Source organism: Vidua macroura, chromosome 1 (genome assembly GCF_024509145.1).
Source record: "Vidua macroura isolate BioBank_ID:100142 chromosome 1, ASM2450914v1, whole genome shotgun sequence".
Classification (NCBI taxonomy): domain Eukaryota; kingdom Metazoa; phylum Chordata; class Aves; order Passeriformes; family Viduidae; genus Vidua; species Vidua macroura.
Genome location: NC_071571.1, coordinates 132,010,138 through 132,034,268, shown reverse-complemented (window position 1 = coordinate 132,034,268; position 24,131 = coordinate 132,010,138). Strand labels below are relative to the sequence as shown.

The window sequence follows — 24,131 nt, the reverse complement described above, 5'->3', positions numbered from 1 at the left end:
ACATTTTTTCACTACTTTACACTGCTTAGCCAAACAAATTTCTTGAAGAGGCAGTAATTTGTTTTAATGCAATCAATTCTTTCTTCACCTATGTAAATCATGCACACTCAGGTGTGCTACTATATTTAGGCAAGATCATCTACTCAGGAAAGCAGATTCAGTTACTTTGAAAGAGTTTCTTTTAACCCTTCAGAATATTTGTGTTGAATTAAGTCAAGCTACTTACTGGCTACCATATGATACCATTTTCCTGGCAAGAACCTTCCTGTTTCCAGACTGAATCAATTCATATTAAAACCTATTTACTGAATACATATTTCAAGGATATAATGTACCATACAATTAGATTTCCTCTTAAATTAATTCTAACATGCACATTTTCAAGTGTTTAAAAGGCACATTAAGAAATAGGTAGGCCAAAGAATACATGCTATTTAGCATCATGTCTGGGAAATAGCCCCTATGGATGTTTCTGTAAAGTTACCTCCTCCTCTGCATTTAAACCTTAATAAAATTAATTTCTACTGCAATACCTACCACTGGCCAACTTATAACAATGAGACTAGAATATTCAGTTGGAAGAGACACACAATGACCATTTAGTCCAACTGCTTGACCAGTTCAGAGTTGGCTTTGTCCAAATGCCTCTCACACACTGACAGGCTTGGAGCAACCACCTCCTGTACGAAGCCTGTTCCAGTGTTTGACCATCTTCTTGGTAAAGAAATGCTTCCTAATGTCCAGTCTAAACCTTCCCTGGCATAGCTTTGAACCATTCCCACATGTCCTATCCCTGGGAGAAGAGCGTATTTCTACACTTAGTCATGAGATACACATGAGAATGTGAAAACTTGAGATTTCACTGTTTTGAATTTTATCTCATGTCTATTTAAATAAGATTTTTTTCTAAATGATTAGTGTCCTTTTTAGTGAGCAAACTATTAATTCAGTTGCCATCTCTGCATATTTGTTCCACCTTGTTTTTCTCACTTGGTATTAGTAAGTGATGAGAACCATCTTTTACTTCCAGTTAGCAGTTCTGCACTCTGGGTGCTTACATTTCCCTCTCTGAACTGTGGACTGCATGGGTCACCTTTCTCATAAGGGGTTGTTTTAGCCCTAGGATGTTTATAGAGGTTATTCAGACTTGGGAGGATGAAGAAAGTTAAGGGGAAGGGTAGGAGAAAAAGGGGTAAAGCAAGTGAAGGCATCAGGAGGATGAAAAAGAATGTGAGGGAAGAGCAAAGCACACTCAGGGAAGACTCGTAAGAACCTAAGAAGCAGACAAAAAAATCCAGCAGTGCCAGAACTGCAGAGAGGTGCCAGCAGCCAAACTACTGCCAGGAAAAGGGGATCCAAGCCCAGCAACTGCAGCAAGATGGATATAGTCTAGCACTAGTGCCAGGAAAGAGAGGACAGCATGTCCAGCAACACCAAGGTGGAGAGACTGAGTGTCCAGCAGCATGATGGAGAAAGGGCAGCTCATTACCAGAAAACTTCAACCGACAGGACTTTGTCCATGTGAAAAACAGTTCAGAAAAGGTAAAGTGATAGTGCCCTGCCAGCCAGATTTACTGCTGAGCAGATATTTTCAAGTATTGTTTAGCCTATAAATTATTTCGTAAACTCTGCATTGCAAACTCTCAGAGTGGTTGGTTGTTCAGTGGTCAGCTTGAATGGATACTTGTGAGTTCTGGCTGTGAGATTTCATATAATTATTGCCTTTCAGGTAACTGGCTGGCACATGTCAATAAAGCAATTAGTATCACTACTGATCCTTAAATTAGCCCATCAGAAAAATTTAATAAACATGCCTGTGAAATGAAGTTTCAGCACTTTCTCATTTGCTTTTGCTGGAGTTAAAACTTTAGAAGTCTTAGATATCTTAGATGGAAACCTTTGACTCTTTCCAAGAATATCACAATGTGTATTTCCTACTGAAATTCTCTTTTCATTCTCTGAAAGGGGAGGAGTGACTAACCTTAATGAAGTCACTGCTTTTTGCAAAATTGCTATTATTCTCAGTGATCTCTAGTATATGTGTACATCAAGATCTTTCTTTGGATCCTGCACATTTGATAATAAATGCTTCACAGAAAGGAAGGTTTAACTAGCTTAGGGTAATGAAAACTGAGAGTTATCACTACTGATTCAGTACTACACATAGCCTCCCTTAAAAAATTTTCCAGCAAGGATGATAATTCATTTGTGATCACATCTGAAGAAGCTGTACATTATTAGTAGTAGCATATTCCTCAAAAACCTCAAATTGTTCAAACCTGAAAAGTCAAATTCTGGAGGCTGACAATAGGATTTGCAAACAAATTAGCATCAAATTCATAAATTACCCAGACAATCTTTTCCTGTTCAAGAAATGTAGAGGAACTAAGTTCTGAATAGACCAAATACAATTAATATACATTGAACCATTCTTGTACATTAGTAAGAAATTTAAAAGTTAAGTGGCTAAATATGCAACTGAAAAAGACAAATAAAATATAGAGATGTTAATAATGTGCTTTAAAATCCCAATTACTACTGCTAATTATTGCAGTGCTATGAATAGTATGTATTCATGTTTTGCTGTTAAAAGGTATAAATTAATAGAAATGAAATGGAGAAGAAAAACTGCTATAAAAGACAAGACAGTGAACCCATGCATGCTGTATTTTGAAAATAATTGAAAAGACAATATGAAATCTTTAATAATTGTGCTTATAATAGATGTATATCTCTTCAAGCAAAAGAAAGTCAGTGAGGAGGTAGGAAAAAAATGTCAAAGATGCATACACGTCCAGATGGCACTTTCCCCAGACTTTGCAGATAAGGCATTGACAGACAAAAAAAACAAATACCAATGCAAGAAGTTTAATAAGTGGCATAGAAATATTTTGAAGTTTTAAATAACAAAAATAGACTTCATATTTATTACAAAAGATAATATTAGACTTGACATACAAAGAATTTCACCAGAATGAAAGCTCTGGTAGCTACCTTCCTGGTAAGGATATCTTGGGCTGTCACAGATCTTCAACTTGATAGAAAATAGTAACAACATCTGATAACACTAAGCATGAATATTTCAGAATAGAATATATGGTAGGAAAGAACTGGGGATGAAAGAAGCTTCCAACGGAAGTCACAGATTTTCTGTCTCATGATATAGTCAAATAAAGAGCAGAGAAATATATCCTTTATTCTAATACAAGTAAAGGTCGAGAGGGTCAGCTAAGGTTACTAGGTGAATGTTAGATATAGAAATTTGGGCAGAACATAAAAACTTGCCTAAATAACCAGTATTATCTGCATTTTCAGAACAATTTGGCTTCAAAAAGCTGGTTCTTCAAATGGTATATGAGTGGCCAAATTATGCTGGAGACAAATTATGTTGAGACCTTTAAATACTCCTATACTGAAATCATGACACTACAAGTAAAGGAAACATTTCTGATGATTAAGCACTGAGTGAATATTCTTCAAAACCTCATGTTATTCCAGGCCTAAAAAACCTCAAAACCTTGTTTGTGTGTCCTGTGTGAAGCTACATGCAGAAAGTTCCATAAGTGGTCACCTATTTTGCATCTCAAAACAGGGTTATCCTGCAAGCCAATAGCTCTTTGAAGATTCTAAGAGAAAGATATGTTAGAACTGTCTTAAAATGACAAGAAAGAGTAGGGTGTTGGAGAAAAGCATTGTGGTGGCCTGTGGCAGATTTGAGGCCAAGGATTGACTTGGATTCATTTCCACGGGACTTCAATTTGTGTTTGAAATTAAGCATCTACCTAAGTGCTTGCCTGAAGAGAATACCTAACAAATAATGTAATTTTTTATCCAGATCTCACTAGGGCTTTTTGCAGTGGAAACCAGAAGACAGGATTTCCTCAGAATGTAGCACGGAATGAAAAGTTTACAAGAATAGGTACATAGGCTTGTAAAAGAGATTATACTAGAAGCATTTACCATGTATAAACAGAGAAGAAGACTGAGATATTTACAGAGTAATAGAGAGGGAAGTATGTTTTGTGCTAAAGAATTATTGTACCATATTTCCACACTGTCTCTTTTGAGCTGTAATTCTTGGAATTGATATTTACTTCCACATTGCCCACAGTGAAAATTAAAGGCACATAGTGGATGGGTTCCTAAAGTGGCTAAACTTTCCTTAAAGTCACCTTTCCAAAAAGGGGATGAAATCTCTCCTCACATCACCATAAAGTCAAGTGAAAAAAACATCAAGAAATTGCCCCTTTTCAAGTTTTTCTGTGCATAACTTCTGTCTGAAGCGGAGCTACTGAGTTTGTCTGCCTTTGTTTTTTTAATAGCCACATATGTCATGCCAGTACATTGCTGGCCACCTACCTGGATCTCGAATAAAACATCAGTTGTGCTGTTTCAAAACAGAAAATTACTTTCTGTGTGAAATTGGTTGGAACAATTTTCCCAAGACACCATTCATTATCAGTAAAGACCCACAAACATGTCAATTATGTGTACTTTCTCATCTCCCACTCATACAGGAGCACATAATTGTCTATGGCTTAAGTGGATACTCATTTATATTGAACTTTGTTTTGGTTTGTGTCAAGAGATAAATGTGAATTGCTGAATTCATACTCACCAACACAATTCTTTCCATTTGCATCAAGCTCATACCCTTCATAACACTGACAGACGTAGGAACCCGGTGTGTTCACACAAATCTGCTCACAGGAGTGTTTCTCCACAGCACAAAGGTCCTGAGCTACAAACAATTGCATGAGTATGACATTCTTTGACCTTCTACAATGCACAGGTAGGCCACAGATCAAAATACATTTCAGGAAGCTATGGACAGCTCTTTACAGATGAGCTCATTTTAACACAGATCATGCCAGTGTTCTGTCAAAGAGTGAAAGACAATAGGATCAGTCACTCAAAGCTGAGGCACTCATTCCTTCAGCTGATGGCAAAGACTATTAATGGACCAATGATGCCTAGTAGAGTTCTTTGATGTATGTTTCCGTAAAACGTTCAAAGCACATTTTTCAGGGATTTTTTTTTTAAAGAAAAGTAATTGTGCTTATTTGTATATTTCTGGGGTTTTATTTTGCATAACCAGATAAATGATGATGAGGCTGGAAAGGGAAAGAAAAGGAAAACATAACAGTAAAAAACATGGGGCTATTTAATTTCTGAGTTTTAGAATTTTTCAGTTTTATGCAAGATATCATCTCAAGTTACGCCTCCCATGCGAAAGATCTCAAAAAAATGACCATGACAAATGAGGTCAGTTCAGCACCTAGCCAAATAAAGCACACTGGGCTTTCTTTTAAACAGGCTAAAGCTTTATGAGAACCCCAAGTTTTCCCAGTGAAAGCTCTGGAAGGCAGAGTACTTTGTGTTGCTCAAAGACTGCTTAACACATAATGGTCATTTACAGCTACAAAATAGGCTTTTGGAACATGTTTGAGGAAATCAGCCAAGCAAAAACAAATTTTCTTTTATAGCTGTCTGCTTCATATCAAGCGGCATGATGAACAGCATAAACAGTTGCTTAACTCTTTTGTTCCAGTGTAAACACCCACAAATAGATAATTTTCCAGCTTGTTTCAGCTACATTCCTCTCTTGTGTTATTTTGTTTATTAATATAAGATTTGAGCATCTCTAGAGAAGAATAGGACAGATTAGTTAAACAAACAAATACAATGTAATAAGTAAAGAATACCTATTATCTGACACAAATACTCTTCCCTAGAAAAGTTAGAATACAGTACACAAAAGGAGCATCCTTTCATGGATGCAAAACCATAATAATTAAACAAATGTAAAAGTATTTTTAGTTAAAAAAAAAGCATTTCCCAGCATGAAGTGAAGTTGCCAGTTCATTGCTGATTGAAGCCATTTGGTTAAAGGCTTTAAAGAACATAAAGCATATACTCTCACAATAAAAAAAAAGGGAACAGAAGAATAAAAATAGAGTCTAACAAAAGAATGAAAAGAGAGTATAACATTAGCTACATAGCATTCATCTTGTCTGCACTGCTTAATTCAGAAAGTGTTAAATTATCTATGTAAATAAACTATTTGTTCATTGAAGAGCTGCTAATACAACCAAACCTTAGATAAATATATCTGGTTTATATTGATCATGTACTTAACATAAACATGATGAAGATCTACTTTACTAAGATGTCAAGTGAAGAATCCATTGTCTCTGTGCACTTGTGGGCAATTAACAGCTAGTGAAGGTAACGAAAATACTCCCAGACTGTGCATTTTTCTTCCACTGTGATTCTCCTACCTCCAGAACTAAGCTGTCCCCTTTGCTCAGGCTTGGCTCCCCATCCTCATGAATTCTGTTACATCTCTGTGGGGGTTTTAGATGTAATTGTTTGACCTCTTCTAGACAGATAGTGCATCATCTCTCTCTTTCACCAATGATTTGCACCATCCTAGCACATTTATGGCCAGTTTGATGACTCTCAGATTTCCAGTACTAATTGTTAAAATTAATTTATAATTTGGTGATGTAAAAGAACCAGAGGCTACAAACACATTGAAGGACTAATGCCCCTTTCATATTGATCAAACTGCAATCTGGTATCATCTTACTGATGATCAAAGCAGGTGAATCAAAGAAATCATGTGAGAGATAAGTGGGGAAAACTAATAGATATCATAGCTAAAAAAGAAAGTAAAGCAATACAGCAAAGGGCTTTGAAAAATGGAAGAGAGGGAGCATATTGAGGGCTACTGTGCATGGGTCACCAGCAGGAAAATAACACACAATTCCAAAACACTTGGAAATTAACCTGTATTTGAAGCAGTGCAGTGCCCAAATGCTGAACTACTGGCTGAGAAAAACCATGGAAATGTAACAGAGTAAAAAGAAGAGACAATGAAGAAATAATTTTTCATACTTGTAATTAATTTTTTTTAATTTATTCACATACCTTCACTCTTTCATTGGTGCTTAGTATTTGATATTAAACACAGCTCTAAGCAAGAGAGACTAAGAATCCACTAATCTCAAGATACCTGGTTGTTTTATGGCACTCTCCTGAGATACAAAACATCAAACACAATGATGGGATTTGAGCCTGCAGTCTTCACTTTAGTTCTAAATTATCGATTGTAAGAGGCACATCCTATGCTCTCATGATGACTGTTACCCACAGTTTCTTGAAAAGACATTTTTCAAAATTTTTCTTCTGGCTAAAATCAGTTTAGCAGCTTTAATTTTAATCCATTCACTTTCATGTGAATCTGTACACTGCTGTGTGATAAAAACTGGAATTTTTAGCATGTACATTTTCCACAAGTAATTAAAGATAGTGTTACATAATTTCTTTAAAATAAGGGGGATACAGAAATAAATTTGGCATATCCCTCTAATGTAAATTGCTGTTAATTACTAGAAAACAAGTTAAAACAGACTAACAAAATACTGATCACAAAAATCAAAATTAAAGTGAAATAAAGTTTGTTATTATAAACTATACAGCAAATTACTCAAAACTTTAAAAAGTCAACTTTTAAAGAGAGGATAAGCAAGACTTCTGAAACCATTCTTTGAAAGGTTGCAAACCCTTACATTTCCACCAGCAGTTAGAAAGAGCTTTTCAGAATGTCAAGTTACTTCACAGTTTTCTAGTATGGGGGTTTTTGCACCTGTGTGTAACTTCTAGTACTGTTGCTAGCTGGACAAGTTAGTAAAGTATCTAAATTCACTTCGTTTGAAATGATGAAGTTATTGACTTGGTTGTTTTTAATTGTTGAACTTAAAATACCAATAAAATTCAAATGTAATTTCATATAGTTACAGTGCACCTCTGCAGAGTTGTGTATAAAATTCAGCTGGATGTATTTCAGAAAGAATTGTAAGAACTTCACTTAAAGCAAGAAAAAGAATTACAACTTCACCTTTCTAGGACACTTTCAGATGATTATCATTAATTATGTACTGACCTCAGTTCTTTATGAGCCCAACAGAAAGGATAAGTGATGTTAAACACTTTTTGGGAATATGAAAGAGAAAAGAAAGATAACATACTGTTACAAGTCTTCTGGTCAGCATTCAGAATGTATCCTTGTTTACATCTGCATAAGTAGGAGCCAGGGGTGTTTATGCAGAAGTGATCACAGTGATGCTCAACTATACTGCACATATGAGGCACTGAAAGAAAAAAGGAAAACATTATTAGCTGCTAGTCTTAATTACTTGTGGTCATGACTGGAAAAAAATGGTGTAGAAAATTTTAGTGAAGTAACTCAGAAATTTCAAATTAAGTGTTGCTAGTAAAGACAAAAATGAAAGCTTAAGAAAATAAAAATACACAAGGGAGTATCTGAAAAAACGAATTATTTCATGGCCCTATGAAGACAATGAAACAAACTTATTATAATCAACTTTAGAAAATAAGTGAAGTTTAAGTGTAAGCTGATTTATAGGACATTCAATTTCTTGCATGAAGAAAATCACCACACAGCACACAGTAATAAAGAAGAATGACTAAAAAAAAAAACTTAATAAAGAGACTGTTTTGCTTGCTTAGTTATTAATGTTGAGGAACATGCAAATAATACATGATGACACTGAGTATATGTATCTCCAAGACTCATTATGCAGGAGCTGAAATGAGCTAGCCTCCATATTGTAAGTCTTTCTGAGTCTATTTTTGTTCTGTTTGTATTTTACGTCTCCAATAGCAAGTATTAAAATGCAGCAGACAGACAATGAAAGATAAAAAGAATGGAGGCCCATTCAGTCAAATTCATTGTTTAACTATTTTTCTCCAGAGCAGTATTTGGGGATAAAGAAATCTTGATGTTTCCTTTCCAGTGCAGTATTGCTTGTATGTTATCTCTATAATATATAGGTGAATTACTTCTCAGAGAACTTTTTATGGAAAATTATCTATTTTGCTTAACAGCAATTAGGGATTGATGTGTTCCTTAACACGCTAGGTTGACAAAGCTCAAAATTTATGGAATAGATATTAACAGTAATCTTCTAGAAGCCACAACAGAAGCCTGCCAAGTAACTTAACCTGGTGGGTGTGGTACTTGTGGTAAAAACCCACATGTGATTTTAAGATATATACTATGTATCTGCTCTTTGGCATGGTTACAAGACTTAGGTATTTATTGCTAACACACAAACCACCACAATTCTCTAATCTCTCAATCTGCTTCTTGGATCTCACAAATTTCTCCCATAATAAATCTTCTCAAATACATTTATTTATATGAACACAGACCTACTTTGACTTCTTGTCTTGTTATCTTTCTGTCATTCTGAAAATGAAAGCATTCAATGATAGGGGTCCAATAACCCATGTTCCTTCTGAGAGTACTTTGTTGCTGTCTGTTACCAATCTTCCCATCTACCACACAAGTAGTACATTTTCTGAAGTGTTTCTGTTGCCCCCATTTCAAAGCAGTGATACTCTCTCACGTCATTAGTCTGATTTTTGTGGTGCAGTCTGTTCTCTGAATGATTTCTGCAACCTCATCCGTTGCAGGAGGTGTTCAGTGATCACAGGAAGGTAATAGAAAGGGTGATCTCATAGTTAAGGAATCTGAACATGAGCCTTTTTGTGAATTAGATCTTATCTCTATATGACAGGGCCCTTATTTGATTTGGGGCAAGACAATAATATCAGTATCTTCAAGGAAACATCAGCCTTCACGCTATAACTGTTCAGATAGAGACACCTGAATCTGGATTTGCAAGAATGCAAGTGATGGCTGTAGAGCTGTGAAAAACATGTTGTATTAGTCCAAAAATGTTACATGCCTGAAAATCACACCAGGGATTGCACTGAGTCAAATATTTAAAGTTGGTGAGTGGTTTTGACAAACTTAACACTGTTTCTGTGCCTCCATTCCTCCAATATAAAATGGGGATGACACCACTATCTACTTTACAGGAATACAATAAAGACTTCATTGGCCCATGACTGCTCCATCACAAGTTCTTTCTTTGTCACACTTCATCTAATCTCCATCTCCTTTCTTGGATTCTGTTCCCATTTCCATTGACATTTTTCTGAGTTTTCAACTCTTGGCTTATTCTTCATGCCTCTGATCCCTCAGGATACTCTTTTTTAATACTTTTTTAACACTCTGTTTTACCTTGCTAACTAGTAATAAAGAGGGGTCCTGGCTTCAACTGGTGTTTCTGACACCCTCAAACTTTTACAAGTCAGAGGCAGCAACTGTAGAGAACCTCTGACTTAATAGAATAGAGCACATCCAGTTTACAGGAATTCTTCTGAGAATATAGGTCCTGGGTCCTTAGTCTCCCCCATCCAGTAGTAAGTAGTGGTTAATTTGGCTTACTTTTTGTTTTCCCCACAGAGCTTCACCATTTGGCCATGGTTTTCTCTTGTCATCACAGGAACCATGAAGACACATTCTCACAGACATAAAGGTGATTCAGACACAAGGACAGCTCAGGGGCCAAAGTCTTTTCCCACAGCACAAAGCCCAGCAGGCAGCATTCCAGAAGACTTGACCAGAGGGGGGCCTTCAATGGTGTTAGCAAAGAAACGAGGTGTCCAGATGTTCCACTCAGCTACAATGATACTGCCTCTGGGTCCATACCTGGGAGGACTAACCACATTTCCTGGAGGAATGTAGGTGCTTTAGGAAGCAGAGGCTATGATTACTCTCTTGAGTAAAGCTCAAGCTGAATGCTGCTTCACAATCAAGAGCAAATAAAATGTTATGGATCCTGACTGCAATTTAGTACCTTATGTTGAAATCCATATGAATCTAACAGCTTAAACTCTCTGTTGAATCTGGGTCTGAGTTTTTAAACATGTCTTAGGATCTCACTTTGAATTCTCAGCACAGCAAATCCTGTGGAGACACTCCCTGGGAGCAGGAGGCAATCGCTATCCTTGTCACCTCCACAGTCCTCCATCACCAGTGGGGGGGTGGCTTTACTGGGGAACACATAAGTTTGATTAAAAGTGAGCTAAAAAACTCTAATAAATTTATAGGACACTGCCCAGTCAGAAAAAAAAAAAAAAAAACCAAAAAACCTAACCAAGTAAATGGTATTTCTACTGGATTTGTTTCTAAAACACAATCTAAAAAATCAGCATTTGCTGTGCATTCCATTTAAACTCTGAATCCATGATAAGTTTACTTTTTCTTGGTTTTTAAATATATCCTACTAAGCCAGCTAATAATACAGCAAGGACGAAACAGGAAAAAAATCTATTATCTGATGAATGTCTGTGTTGGTGTTTTGTGCTGAGGCAGTTCAGCTGCTCTTTGAAACAATTTTGGAAAAGACCAAGTAAGGAAAATTCTCCAGACTATCCTTACAATAAGCTGCAGTTCTTTTCTGGCAAAAGCATCCCTAGACATGAGTGACCATTTAATCTTACCATGCTTTTTTTTTCTGGATTCTAGTGAAAATACATCAGCTTAATGCCAAATTTATATGAAATACTTTCATATTTATCTCAAGAATAAATAAAAAAGAAAAGTCTACTAAGCACACAGATTAAAATAAAATTAATTACAAATGCCATAATATTTGCAAAAGGTAATTCCTTATCAGGGAATTACAGATGGAAGTGATATCTCTGTTGTAAGTTAATGCCTATTAAAATATTTACCTTATTGTATGAATGAATAATATCACTGAAACAGCTTTTCCTAACTACTTGTATTTTAAATAGATGGAATACAAAACCTGCTAAGTCTGTGTTTCACTTCCAGTCACAAGGCATATACAGAAATGATTCTTTGCATAGAATTATTTTGTAAGCTTTGGAAGATGAATCCATGGACTCTCAAGATTATTTAAAAAACTGAAAGACTGTTCGGCAGTTTAAAGTTTCACTACTAAGGGAGATCACACTTAAAATGAAGAGATGAAAAAATTTATCTAATATTCAAATAGCAGAGATCATAAATTTATTGTCATTATGCAATAAATAAGAAAATCATGATATGTGTGTTTGCCTAACGGTTTATGACCATGAGCAATTGAACCACATTTTATGGCACTTAATAGTAGCATAAGTTTTCCCCACATGTGTGACTGCTGCTCTGTCTGTTGTTTGGCTAATCTCCCTTCAATATATATGTTCTAAGAGATAAGGTTTCATGTAAAAAAAAAAGTTTCATTATAATGCATATTTTTTCTGTTTCATTTTCATCTATATATTCAAATCTATATATAAAAATCTTACCACAAAGTTTAGTCTGGAAGGCAGAGGTCAGTGTTTCAATCTGACTGAAATTAGCAACCAGAAACACATGTTCTTCATGTGGTTCACTCCCAATGGACTTCAGAGTGTTCATATCCACTCTTCCCACTCCAATAGCAAAAATTAGGATTCCTGAGTTACGTGCTTTAGCAGCAATCTCTGCCACTGGATCTTGAGGTCTCCCATCTGTCACTATCATGATAATTCGGGGCACATTCTGACTCAGAGGTCGAGCCCCCTCTGTCTCTGAAAATGCAATGTTCACTGCATACTGCAGAGCCAGTCCAGTCATGGTGCCGGTGCCCAGGTGCATCATCCTCTTCACTGCTCTTTCGATGTCCTGCTTCCGCCGGAAGGTCTTCAACGAAAACTCCTGTTTGACAGTGCTGCCGTACTGAATCAGACCCACGTGCGTGGCATCAGGGCTGATGTCCAGAAACTGCAAGATGGTCAAAATGAACTCCTTCACTTTTTCAAAGTCATAATGACTCACACTGCGAGAGCTGTCAATGATGAAAACAAGATCCAGACGTTTGTTGTTGCAAGAGTTTTCTAAAAGGAAAATGCAAAACCAATACTTTACAATTTCAAAAGGCAAATAGGTTAAGATTTACTGTCTAAACAAACACTCTGAAAAGTGCTGTGAAAATTTAGGAAAAATAGGACATACCACAATTACGACTACTTGGGCAATATAAATTTGTTCTCCAGTAAATAACAAAAACTGCCTGATACTTGATCATTATATGTATTTTTGTGTGTGTGTATGTGTGAGGTAAGTGCCCAGAATGGTTAATGACAGTGGAATGGTGAGATAGAATCACACAGAGCTTGGGTTGGAAAGGACATTAAAGATCATGTAGTTCAACCCCCCTGCCATGAGCAGGGACATCTTCCACTAGACCGGGTTTCTCAAAGCCTCATCCAACCTGGCCATAAACACTGCCAGGTATGGGACATTCACAACTTCTCTGGGCAACCTGTTCAAGTAAAGAATTTCTTCCCTATATCTAATCTACACCTGGCCTCTTTTGGTTTATTATTGGTTCATTACTTGTTGTCCTACCACTACATGCCCTTGTCAAATGTCACTCTTCAGGTACTTGTGTGTTACCCTGTTGTGTCATTGTTGAGATTTTGACTTCATTCCCCATGCAAGGGTGGAAATCCTCTCTGAATGACAGTTAACTATTTAAGTGGGGTGCACTGTGATGCTTTGTGTGGCAGGGCCTGAGAATTTAGAAATCTAATACTGTGACAAGTCAGGAGGATATAAGTGTTTCATTGAAAACAGAGAAAACAGAACACAAAGAAATACACTTCAAAAACATCTGTTAATTGCACTGACTGATATGAGATGTAAAGGGACTGATTTTTCAAGGAAGCTGGCACTAAGCAGCACTTTGCATGTAAAAAGTACTGCTCTCAATGATGTCAACTGCAGCTGTGAGTACTCAGCAGTTCTACAAATCAAATGTCATGATTTCAAACATGTAATTAATACCCATCTGGGGAAAGTTTCATGTATTGGACTAGCTCAGCATCACAGAGAAATTATATGGTTGCATCAGAGAGAAAATCCTGTTGTCTGCAGTGGCACTCCACTCAGCCAAAAAACATCTCATACTGAACACTCCCTGAAATCTATGTCAGCTATCAGAAGCCTTTTTTTTCCAAGAGTCACTGAAGCAGAAATATTACAGACAGAGTATGTCTATATCTGACTACAGCACAGATGGGCAGGCCAAGCTATTATGGATAGCAGCAGAAGTGAAGGCTGGCTGCCTTCTAGGCATCATAAGAGCTTTTTGGGACCCTGGGTACGTCCTCCGGCTTCTGCTCAGCATACTTTTCTGAAAGCATATAAGAAATATGAAACACATGCATGAGTTGCATGATGAGAATGGATAGGGACTGACCATTCACAGGAAGCCACCACATGACAGGCTTGAGGCAAGCCTGTGAGTTGAGCTATCAGACTTGCCACAGAAGAAGACAGCATATGGAAAAAGATTAAAAGGACTTTGATGGGATGTTGATGAAAAGAAATCATCAGAGGTTTAATGTGTATAGTAAAGACTCCTCCAAATTAGGAAATCCTTGAGTCACAAAAGCATTGCAGTTCAGGGAATAACTGCAAGTGGCATTTTCTTGTCCTTAAATTATTCCACATGCATCTACTTTTGACCTCTGTCAGAGACAGAACATAGGGTTAGATATACCTATGGCTTCAATCATTGTGTCTGCTCATCTTGAATTCCTGTGGCTATGAATAAACCTGTGAGGTTGTTAGTTGTGTTTGTATACCTGGATTGAAAGATTAAAGATGGGAAGAATGCTCATCAGACTGCAGTGGCATCCTCATTTTACTAAGATGAGACACCCCTAATCCGTAGTTTCCTGTATTGCCAAACCCAATTCAATTCCCAGTGCACTGTCATCCATTTTGTACAGTGAATGAGGAAAATGTTTGGTGGAAAAGTAGTTTCTAACTGTATAATCAAAGATGATGTCATACTTCACTAGTACAAGTGGGCCAATCAAGGACTCTATTGGAAAAATGTCTCTCTGTGGACTGTCCTTTAAACAAATTCACTTGTGACTGCTGACGAACACTTGACGAACACTTCTGCCAAGGCAGGGGGTGAGAAAGATGCCTGTTTTCACTCGTTAACTCAGAAGCCTCTTTCATAGATTACCAAGAACATTTTTTGGCATAGAATAAAAATGCTCTTTAATGACAATTTAAATGACTGCCTGGATTTATTCATGTGCAGTCTACAGTACAGCTTTATTCATAAGCGTAGGAATATGCTTGGGTTGCTTATTATTTCAAAATCAGACTAGGTTGAATATAAGCCAAGCTGAGCAGAAACAAAATTCCAGTTCGAATGGGATATGGATATCCTGACATAACTATTTTCCACCTTATTATCTTAATTACCTTATATATATATATAAAATTACAAATTATCTTTACTAATATAGCATGAATGATTCCAGCAATACAAAGATAATGCTAAGTTATGATTTGTGGGAGCAGACCAAGAGGAAAGAAGGATAATTACAGAAAAAAAGGCTAAGAATATGTGTGTGCATATGAGGGGAAGGACAGACAAGGGAGAAGGATAAAATGGCTGCTATTTTATTTCCCTTAAAACATTTCAGCACTGATTCAGCAAAGGTAAATCATGCCTGACCAGCCTGATTACCTTCTATGACAAAACAACTGCCTGGAGGGATGGGGGAGAGCAGTGGATACCTCTAGTTCAGCAAGGTTTTCAACACTGTCTCTCACAAAATCCTCACAGGCAAACTCAGGAAGTGTGGACTGTGTGAGTGAACAGAGAGGTGGTTTGAGAACTGGCTGAACAGCAGATCCCAGAGGGCTGTAATCAGTGGCACAGGGTCTAGTTAGAGGCCTGTCACAGGTGGTGTCCCCCAAGGTTCAGTACTGGTCCCACTATTGTTTAACTTTTCATCAATAACTTGGGTGAAGGGGCAGAGGCCTCCTCAGCAAGTTCCCTGACAACACAAAGCTGGGAGGAGCGGCCAATACCCCAGATGTTGTGCAGCCCTTCAGAATGGCCTTGGAAGGCTAGAGAGATTCCAAAGAACCATCTGAAATTCAACAAAGGTGAAGGCAGGATCCTGCACCTGTGAGGAGTAACCTGCACCAGTACAGGATGGGGCCTGACTCTGCTCTGCAGAGAAGGAACTGGGCGTCCTGGAGGACAATGAAATGTCCATGAGCTGGCACTGTGTTCTTGTGGCCAAGAAAGCCAAAGGTATCCTAGGGTGCACTAGGAAGACCATTGCCAGCAGGTCCATGGAGGTGACCCTGCCCCTCTACTCAGCCCAAGTGAGGCACTATCCGGAGTGCTCTGTCCAGTTCTGGACTCCACAGTACAAGAGAGACATGGAGCTGCTGGAGTGGGTCCAGAGGAGGGCTACAGAGATCATGAGAGGACTGGAGCATCTCTCACATGAGGAAAGTCTGAGAGAGTTGGGCCTGTTCAGCCTTGAGAAGAGACAACTGAGAGGGGACCTCATCAGTGTCTGTCAGTTTCTGAAGGGAGGGTGTCAAGAGGATGGACGAGGCTCTTCTCAGTGGTGCCAAGGAATAGGACAAGAGGCAGTGGGCAGAAACTGATGTACAGGAAGTTCCACCTGACCAGGTAGAGGAAAAACTTCTTTATTTGTGTGGGTGTACTTGAACAGGCTGCCCAGAGAGGCGGTGAAGTTTCCCTCACTGGAGATATTCAAGAACCATCTGGACACAATCCTGAGCCATGTGCTCTGGGATGGCCCTGCTTGAGCAGGGAGGTTGGACCAGATGATTCACTGTGCTCCTTTCCAACCTTGTCCATTCTGTGATTCTGTGAAAACTAATCAGAACTACAATCATGGTGCTGAATCCTTTTAATTGGAATATAAAGATTTGGATCTCAGTCTGAAGAGATTAATTCATCTATTCTGAAGTCTGGAATGAATCTTGGTGGGAAAAAGCCTGGAGAGCCTTGGTGGACAGCAACACATGACATTGTGCTGAATTACTTTGGAAAAATCTATTAAGCTGAATGAAACACAGTGTTTTTCAAAACTACTTTGACCAGCAAAGTTCTGTCTACAGAAATACTAAACATTTCCAAATTAAGACATATTTTAAATCTTTGTCTTCTGATTTGGTATGAATTTTTTTAAAACTCTGTGATTATTAAAGTTGATTTAACTTGGGCTCAGTGAAAAATAATATGTAACTCTTCTACAGATAAAAAATCCAGCTTGGTGGTATTTTGAGGAGTGGCAATAAGTAGTAATGACTGACAGATCTAAACACTTATCCCCTCAGATAAATTTTCAGTGATAGCTTTTTAGTAGTTACATGCTTCTCCATTTGTCCTGTAAACTGTAATTTCTTCCTCTGACCAGCTTTCATTTTCAACAGTGAGCTTTCTCACTACTTTGGCAAACATCTTTATAACCAAAAGTTAATTCCCTTTCACTCTTACGAAAATTGACATACTCATTGAAAAGAGCTACTCATCCATAAACCTACTTCTAAGTCAGCAGAGGTCTTGTATTGCCAACGCAAAAGTTAAAAAAACCCTCAGTGGGGAAGCCAGGAGAGGCTTTGTCCAACAAAGACAGAAGGAAAGATCAAGTCAGTGGTAAATATGTTCTCCTTTTCTACTCAATATCCACTTCATAAATGACAGCTACAGTGATGCCACCTTTGGAAAACTAACAATGCAAGGAAATTTCAGCTCTACTGGGAAGAATCTAGCTAGGATCCAATTACTGAGAGATACATAAAACAAAACTTAAAATAATATTGAGCATCTTCATTTCCTCTAAAGCTGAAAATTTAGTTAAATCATTTTATCTGATAACTGCAGGTTTCCTTCTATTCCTTTCTCAAAGCAAATTATGCTCAGCCCGTTTTGGCTTTGACAAAGCTCATAGTGCTCACCCACCCAGGGTCTTTGTCTGAGAGTGTGTTTCTATCCTCTCATTTTTCACTGTTACATTCCCTTAATACAACTAAAGTAGCACTAGGAAGCTTTCTTGGGCATTCGAATTAACTCTTCTAGGCTGTTAAACCATTAGAACAGTTCTGATACTATTGTGTGAGGACAGTTCACATTTTCTCAAGCAGTCCTCAGGCATGATATAGGAAGCAGCATGAGCCAGAGATCCATCCTTCCATCCTTTGTGGATAGAACTGGTCTGTGAGCTCAGGGTATTCCCTAGCACAGAAGCAGACCACGTTGGTCTCAGTGCCAGAGAGCAGTCTAAGGTACCAGCTAAGCTCAGAGGCCAGCTGGCTCGATCCACAGTGTTAAACTCAGCATCCTGCTCAAACAGAGTGGCTGTATACAAGAGGACTCCTGGGAATAACCCCTGTAGGGATTGTTCTTTGTACCTGCTGAAACACGCATGGTGATTGCTAGTCACTGTGGGCCATTTAACAGCAACAACAGTGGTGGAGTTCCAATGTGCAAGAATGTGCCCAGCACTGTTTCGTTTCCTCAAACATTTCCATCTGGGCATATTTAAACTGAACACATTCAAAGACACAAGTTTTAGATGGTGATTTTTCAAAAGTTTTTGCAAGTTGGTTGTCTTGAAAAAGCTGCTTGTTTAAAAATGAGTTAGATATTTTCTGGTTTTGTCCTAAATCTTTATGACTCCTTAATACTTTTTTTTTTTAATCTAGATATTACTTATTTGGTTATGTAGGTCTTTATCATAATAGATGAGAAGGGATAAATGTTAAAAAAGGCTATTGTTGTATGCAAAACAAAAGGAAGTTAGCTCAGTTTGGTAAATAATACAACAAAGTTTAGACATTGAAAAAGTAACTTATAACAATTAGCTCCATTAAGATGTTTGTTATGGAGTACGACAATTCGAGCAAAAAGAGTTAAGAAAAAATGGGATCATAGAATAATTATTGCCTGATGTCAATGGTAATTTTAATATTTTGTGTTTCTTAGCTCACACCCTAGTAATGCATATACAAAAATTACATGTGCTGTGCCACTGCCAGCAGTAACACCAGGTTTATTTTTAGATTTTATCTTTGAGTAACAGAACCAGTCTTCACTCAAAATTAAATAAAAGGGGGAGAAAACTATTCTCCCTGTTCACATATTTTACAACTTCTTGCTAAATGTCTCTTCTTTCTTTACCATTTTATTATCTCTTTTTCCCTCAAGCCCTCAATATTACTTGCCTGTCTTCTTTTTAGAACTTCTTTCCTTATAAATCTCTGCATAACTCCTATGAAATTTGTTAAAAGATGCATGAATTTCCTGAGTATCAAATATTTTTTTATTGAAGTCCAGAATTCTGGTTTTCCCTAGCTAAATATCCAGCCAGAAAGATTGTGTTTGACATGTTCTCAGAAAATTCTAAAAGATTTCCTAGGTCATCAAGAACATTTAATCTTCTTGTCATAAAATTATACAAGTTCTATTGTGGCCAAAGAATAGCTAAATTTCCAATTCATTCAAAAACATACCAAGTGCAAAATGCTTTAGGAAACATATTTTGTGATTGTGATTTTTGCAAAGAAGAGCAGTTATTCCAAGTACTTGTCTCTAGTGAGACATTTTGAGAAAGTTAGCTTCCACTCCTTTTGGTTTTTATTTTAATTCAAAGATGGACAAAGTATGGTATGGTACATTTCAGATATAATCATACCTGGTTCTTGAAGTAAACATTAGAAACTGCCCAATACCCCTTTCCTAGCACACATACGTGCTGCACTTGGTTCTGCAGGTGACGTCCCCTCTTCCCAGCTCTGGGACAGGCTGTGGATCCAAGATCTGCCCCTGTATTTTCTGGCCCCATCCTTGCTCTGAATCTTTCCCCAAACACACAGGCGTATGGCCCTAACCCAAATGTTCATTATGAGTTTGGCAGCTCACCCATTTTTCCTTACAAATTTCTTCATCTGGGAACAATCTCTAAATGGAACACAGCCTCCAGACATTTCTTTATTGCCTCTGACAAAATCTTTTCTGAACTTCCAAAATTTCTGGGACAACTGTACAGCGGGAGGCTCTTCTCCAGAGATTTCCATTTCCTTCTACATGCAAATGCTTCATTATTAGTCACTGCAGTGACTAAAGTAGTATATTACTTTGTTCTCATTTCACCTCACTATTTCTATTCCTTCCCTGTCATGCTTCTCAAAATAACAAGGTCATTCTTAACACTAAGTTTCTCTAAATCCAAAGTCCCAGAACTGACTCATAGTTTTTCTTCATTTCTTTACCTATACTGGTGCTTCTCTGGTATGAAGCCAAAGTATGGTGTAAGAATAGTCTCAAGTTTCTTAGTTCTTTCTGCATATTTCAGCTGTTCTGAGACAGAAACTGTTTGGTTTTCTGACAGGAGTCAAACCTGCTTTCATGGTCAGGAGGACCAGGGAGCAGGTTGTTTTCCTTGCAGGCAGTGGAACACCTGCACAGAAGCATAAAGTGTCCTGATATCCCCATGCACATGGCAACATGAAAATCTACCCACCACTTTCTGACAAAAACAAATGTTACGTGCTCTCAGCTAAAGATAGCTTATACCCATGAGAGATGAGGAATTCATTTTCTGAGCCACAATAGAGAAACTTGTGGTACACACAGTAATGCTACTTTGCATCCTGTTCCCACAGCCAGCCTGGAAGCACTTACTCTGACTGTGACTGTCTTCCTGCACTCACCTGTAAAACATCAAATCACAACCAACATGAAAAAGGTGATTGTATGTAGGAAGGTGATCTTTGTATCTTTGTGCTTGAAGATATGAGACTCCTATCTTGCCTGAGCTACTTAGGATGCTACTTAGTTGGTGACACAGAAATTATTAGAGGAAGAATGGATACAAAAAGTAAACAATTGTTAGTAGCAGCATAGAAAATCTAGAGAAAAAAATGTGACCTTACTGAGTTTGTGGTGTCCTGCTTTCAGGACATAAGCTTAGCATTTTAAAAACTCTTATCAATACTTTTTTTTAAAGTTGCCCATGTCTTTGTTTACGGGGAAAGCTGTTAGCAACCTCAACATTACTCATTGATCAGCTGACCTGAAACCACATATTTCTATCTATTGGTAACAGTCTAAGTATTAGATTCTTTTCCAGAGCAAATTCAGAAACAGCATGAGGGGATAGTGCTGTATACCATTCCCCCTGTCTCCCAAAACATGTGGGACATCATGTCCACTGGTGAACCAGCAGTTCTTCCACTTCAGCAGTACTTAAATAAGATGCTGTCTTCAAGGTTCTAAAGCAATTTAAAGTATGTCCTCGTCCACAATAGTGTCTGATTACCCACTCATGCCTATAAAATGAGATGTTCTTGAAGCCATGCAAATACTGTTTCCATGATTTTCAAATTATTTTGCACATATGTACTTTTTAAATTAAGAAGGCAAAGTGCTCAAAATTAAGTCAAAACCAGCACACTGCTGAATATCAGTGTTCTTTCTTTTGGCTTGATTTTTCTTCAAGACATAATACACAGAGGAGGCTTTGAGCTCCTTGATAATATACTCATAACAACAGTTTTTTTACTCACAGTAATGTTCCTCACTGAATTATTGTCAAGGCAAACTCTTTTTCAAACAGAAATGGTATTTTGCAGTAATTTGTGGGGGTTGTAACAAACAAATTCAGAAATACAAAGATCATTTGATGTTTAGTTCATGACTCAAGTTTTTTTCTGTAACAGCAGATATTCTTTCATCCTGTGAAAATATTACAAATTACCTTTAAAAAAACGGAAAAGAAGAAAAAAAAGGTGGGGGAGGGGCAAATTAAAAGAATAAGAAAACAAGTCAAAGAAAGAAGGGAGGAAGGAGGAAAGAGGGAAAAGGTTTTGTTAGAGGAAATACACATTAAAGAAACACAATACAATTTCTTGTGATGCTGGAAATCAAATTATATTCCATATAATTTAAATTACATAAATACTCCGTAGGTGACTTAAAAGTGAATGTGATTTTGATACACGAAAATTAATAATGAATATTAAATGCAAGAGTTGGCAAGTAGAATGTTGTTCTGTGGTTAAAAACTATTATCACAGACCAAAATCCAAATTTTCTGATCTCCATGATAATTGGCTACAGATGAGCTTACTCAGATTAGGACATAAATCCCTGAGTTCTGTCAGGGTCCCAGCTAATCCTCATGGCTCATTAGCTGGGGCTGTTTAAGGGATAACAGCTGCAGGAACAACTGGCTGGGCAGGGATATGGTTGCTGATCAGATCTCTCTTTCTCAGACTCTGGGACCTCTGTGAAGGGCTGGGGAGGCACAGCCTTAGCACAAACCAGGCTACCAAGCCTCAAAGCCACAGAGAGAGGGTGTCCTAACTGTGCATAAACCCTGGAACCTGAAAAAGCAGCTACTGTGGGGGAGAGGCCAACAGCTAAGAGATTAAGATGAAAGTTGAAGCTTTGAGAGTCAGCATAAAGTTCATGGGTGACCTCTCAGCTATAGAAACAAGCACTACTGGGAAGCAAAACACACCATTGCTAATATTGCCTTGAGGCAAAATGATTGCACTGTGTATCTACACACCTCAGAAGGAAAAAAACAGGTGATTTTGTAGGCTGTAAAATGCTTGGCTTGCTCTCTTTCCAAACATAATGTGTTTCTATTTATATGGCAATCTCATGTTTTGAATAGAAAACTGATAGGTAAATAAATTGATAGGTATTTGATTACCCTGTATCCTTGCAAAAGATTGGCTAGGATTTTGCTCGTATTTTAACTACTTATGTGGTAATTCAAAAGATGTAATTTGCAACCACTTCCTACCTTCATCTGCTGCATGGAAGAGTTTTCGTCTCCCCCAGTACTACACCAGTACAGTATGTCTAACACATGTAGTTACTGTGACATAATTCTCATTTCAATTGCAGTACAGACTTCAGTTACAACATTTCTACTTTCTGACATGATTATGTCTGAGGACATAAAACTTGTCAGGCTTGCATTTAGGTGAAGAAATAACACATACATACGTTGAGGCTGTGAATTAGTTCCTTACAGCAGAAAGCATCCCACATTGGCTCAACAGTCCACATTAGCAGAATATAGAGATCTCTGGTCAGCTCTTACTGTATAAATATACAATGTATCAAACCAAAATTAAACAGAAATCTCATCTGCACTCCACAGAAGCATGATGGCTTGGGCTCACTTTTGTCACATACTTTCCCTTCTGATTTGCTATTAAAATAACTCAGAATGTTTAACCTGATAATGTCTTAAGCCCTAGTTACATACACTCAAATTTAAGAACTGGAGATAAGAATCCTTGGATTAATTTTAACTGGCTGTAGCAGGTGATTCATAAACTTAGTGAGTATTGCACGTAGTTCTGATTACTTCATATTATTAGTGGAATCATACATATACAAGCAAGAGACAAATCATTGTATATTTTGTTGCAAAATATAATTTAACGCAGACAGATGCATTTGCGTTTTGCAGCAGCTTCCACTGAACAGGAGCCAAGTACATTTCCTTCTTGGCCTCCTATCCCCTCTGTTTTAATTTTGTGCAGTATCTGTTAATTTTTTGTTGGTTCTTCTGGTATCATGTAATATCTAAAGGAATGCCCCCTAAAATAGCTTTTCTCCTTACATAGTTATTTTCAAAATCATGTAGCTGCATGTTTCATATTCCTAAGGAACAGGAAGAATGTTATTGCTTAGAATAGTATTCTACATTCAAGCTTTCACTGTATTCACTACAGCTTTCATGCATTCACTTCAGATCTTTCCAAAGAAGTATGCCCATATGAAATGAAATACATGCCCAGTTCACTATAACAGAGCTCATCAAGAAAAAAAGCAAACACAAACACTTGGGCTTTTTTTTTTTTACAATGTGGGAATTTTGATTTGCCTCGTTTTGTAATACATTATTAATATGCAGTAGGGCCTAAGTCCCAAATCTGCTTCAGAAAAAAACCCCACAACTTCAAATACCAAGGAGGCACTACATCTTGGATCTACAAGAACTGGATGCATGCTGCTTCTAGACATGAAACCTGCTGAAGTGTGGGAGGGGTTCCTGCTCTCCCTTGGGAGGCAGCAAGAGTCTAGAAAAGGTTGCCAATCAACTGCTGCTCTCCACCCCAGAAGAGCTGTCCATCAATGTTTAGCATACTCCCCAGTTCCAGAAAGTTCAGTTATTCTGTTACCCCCATTGGCTCCTATTAGAATACCACTCCTCCTCTGTATCCCGATTAGTTCTCTGTATGTCACCCCACTCTGTCTCCCCCCCTTTACCCGTTGCCCATTGGCTGTTTTGTACCCTAACCACTCCTACTCCTTTGCCCTTAATACCCAGCCCCGCCTTCCCTCGGGGCTCCCGGGGTTGGCTCCCTTCCACAGAGC

The 24,131-nt window shown here is 37.8% G+C and overlaps 1 protein-coding gene across 2 annotated transcripts in view; it reads right to left on the bottom strand.

Moving 5' to 3' along the window:
• MATN2 (matrilin 2) overlaps window positions 1–24,131 on the bottom strand; it is a 61,335-nt gene that overhangs the window by 31,955 nt on the left and 5,249 nt on the right. For both annotated transcript variants that reach the window (XM_053991498.1, XM_053991489.1), the window contains exons 3-5: window positions 12,196–12,765; window positions 8,034–8,156; window positions 4,619–4,741 (exon numbers count right to left, since the gene is read on the bottom strand). In XM_053991498.1, the coding sequence (XP_053847473.1) occupies window positions 4,619–4,741; window positions 8,034–8,156; window positions 12,196–12,765 (816 nt within the window). The remainder of the gene's footprint in view (window positions 1–4,618; window positions 4,742–8,033; window positions 8,157–12,195; window positions 12,766–24,131) is intronic.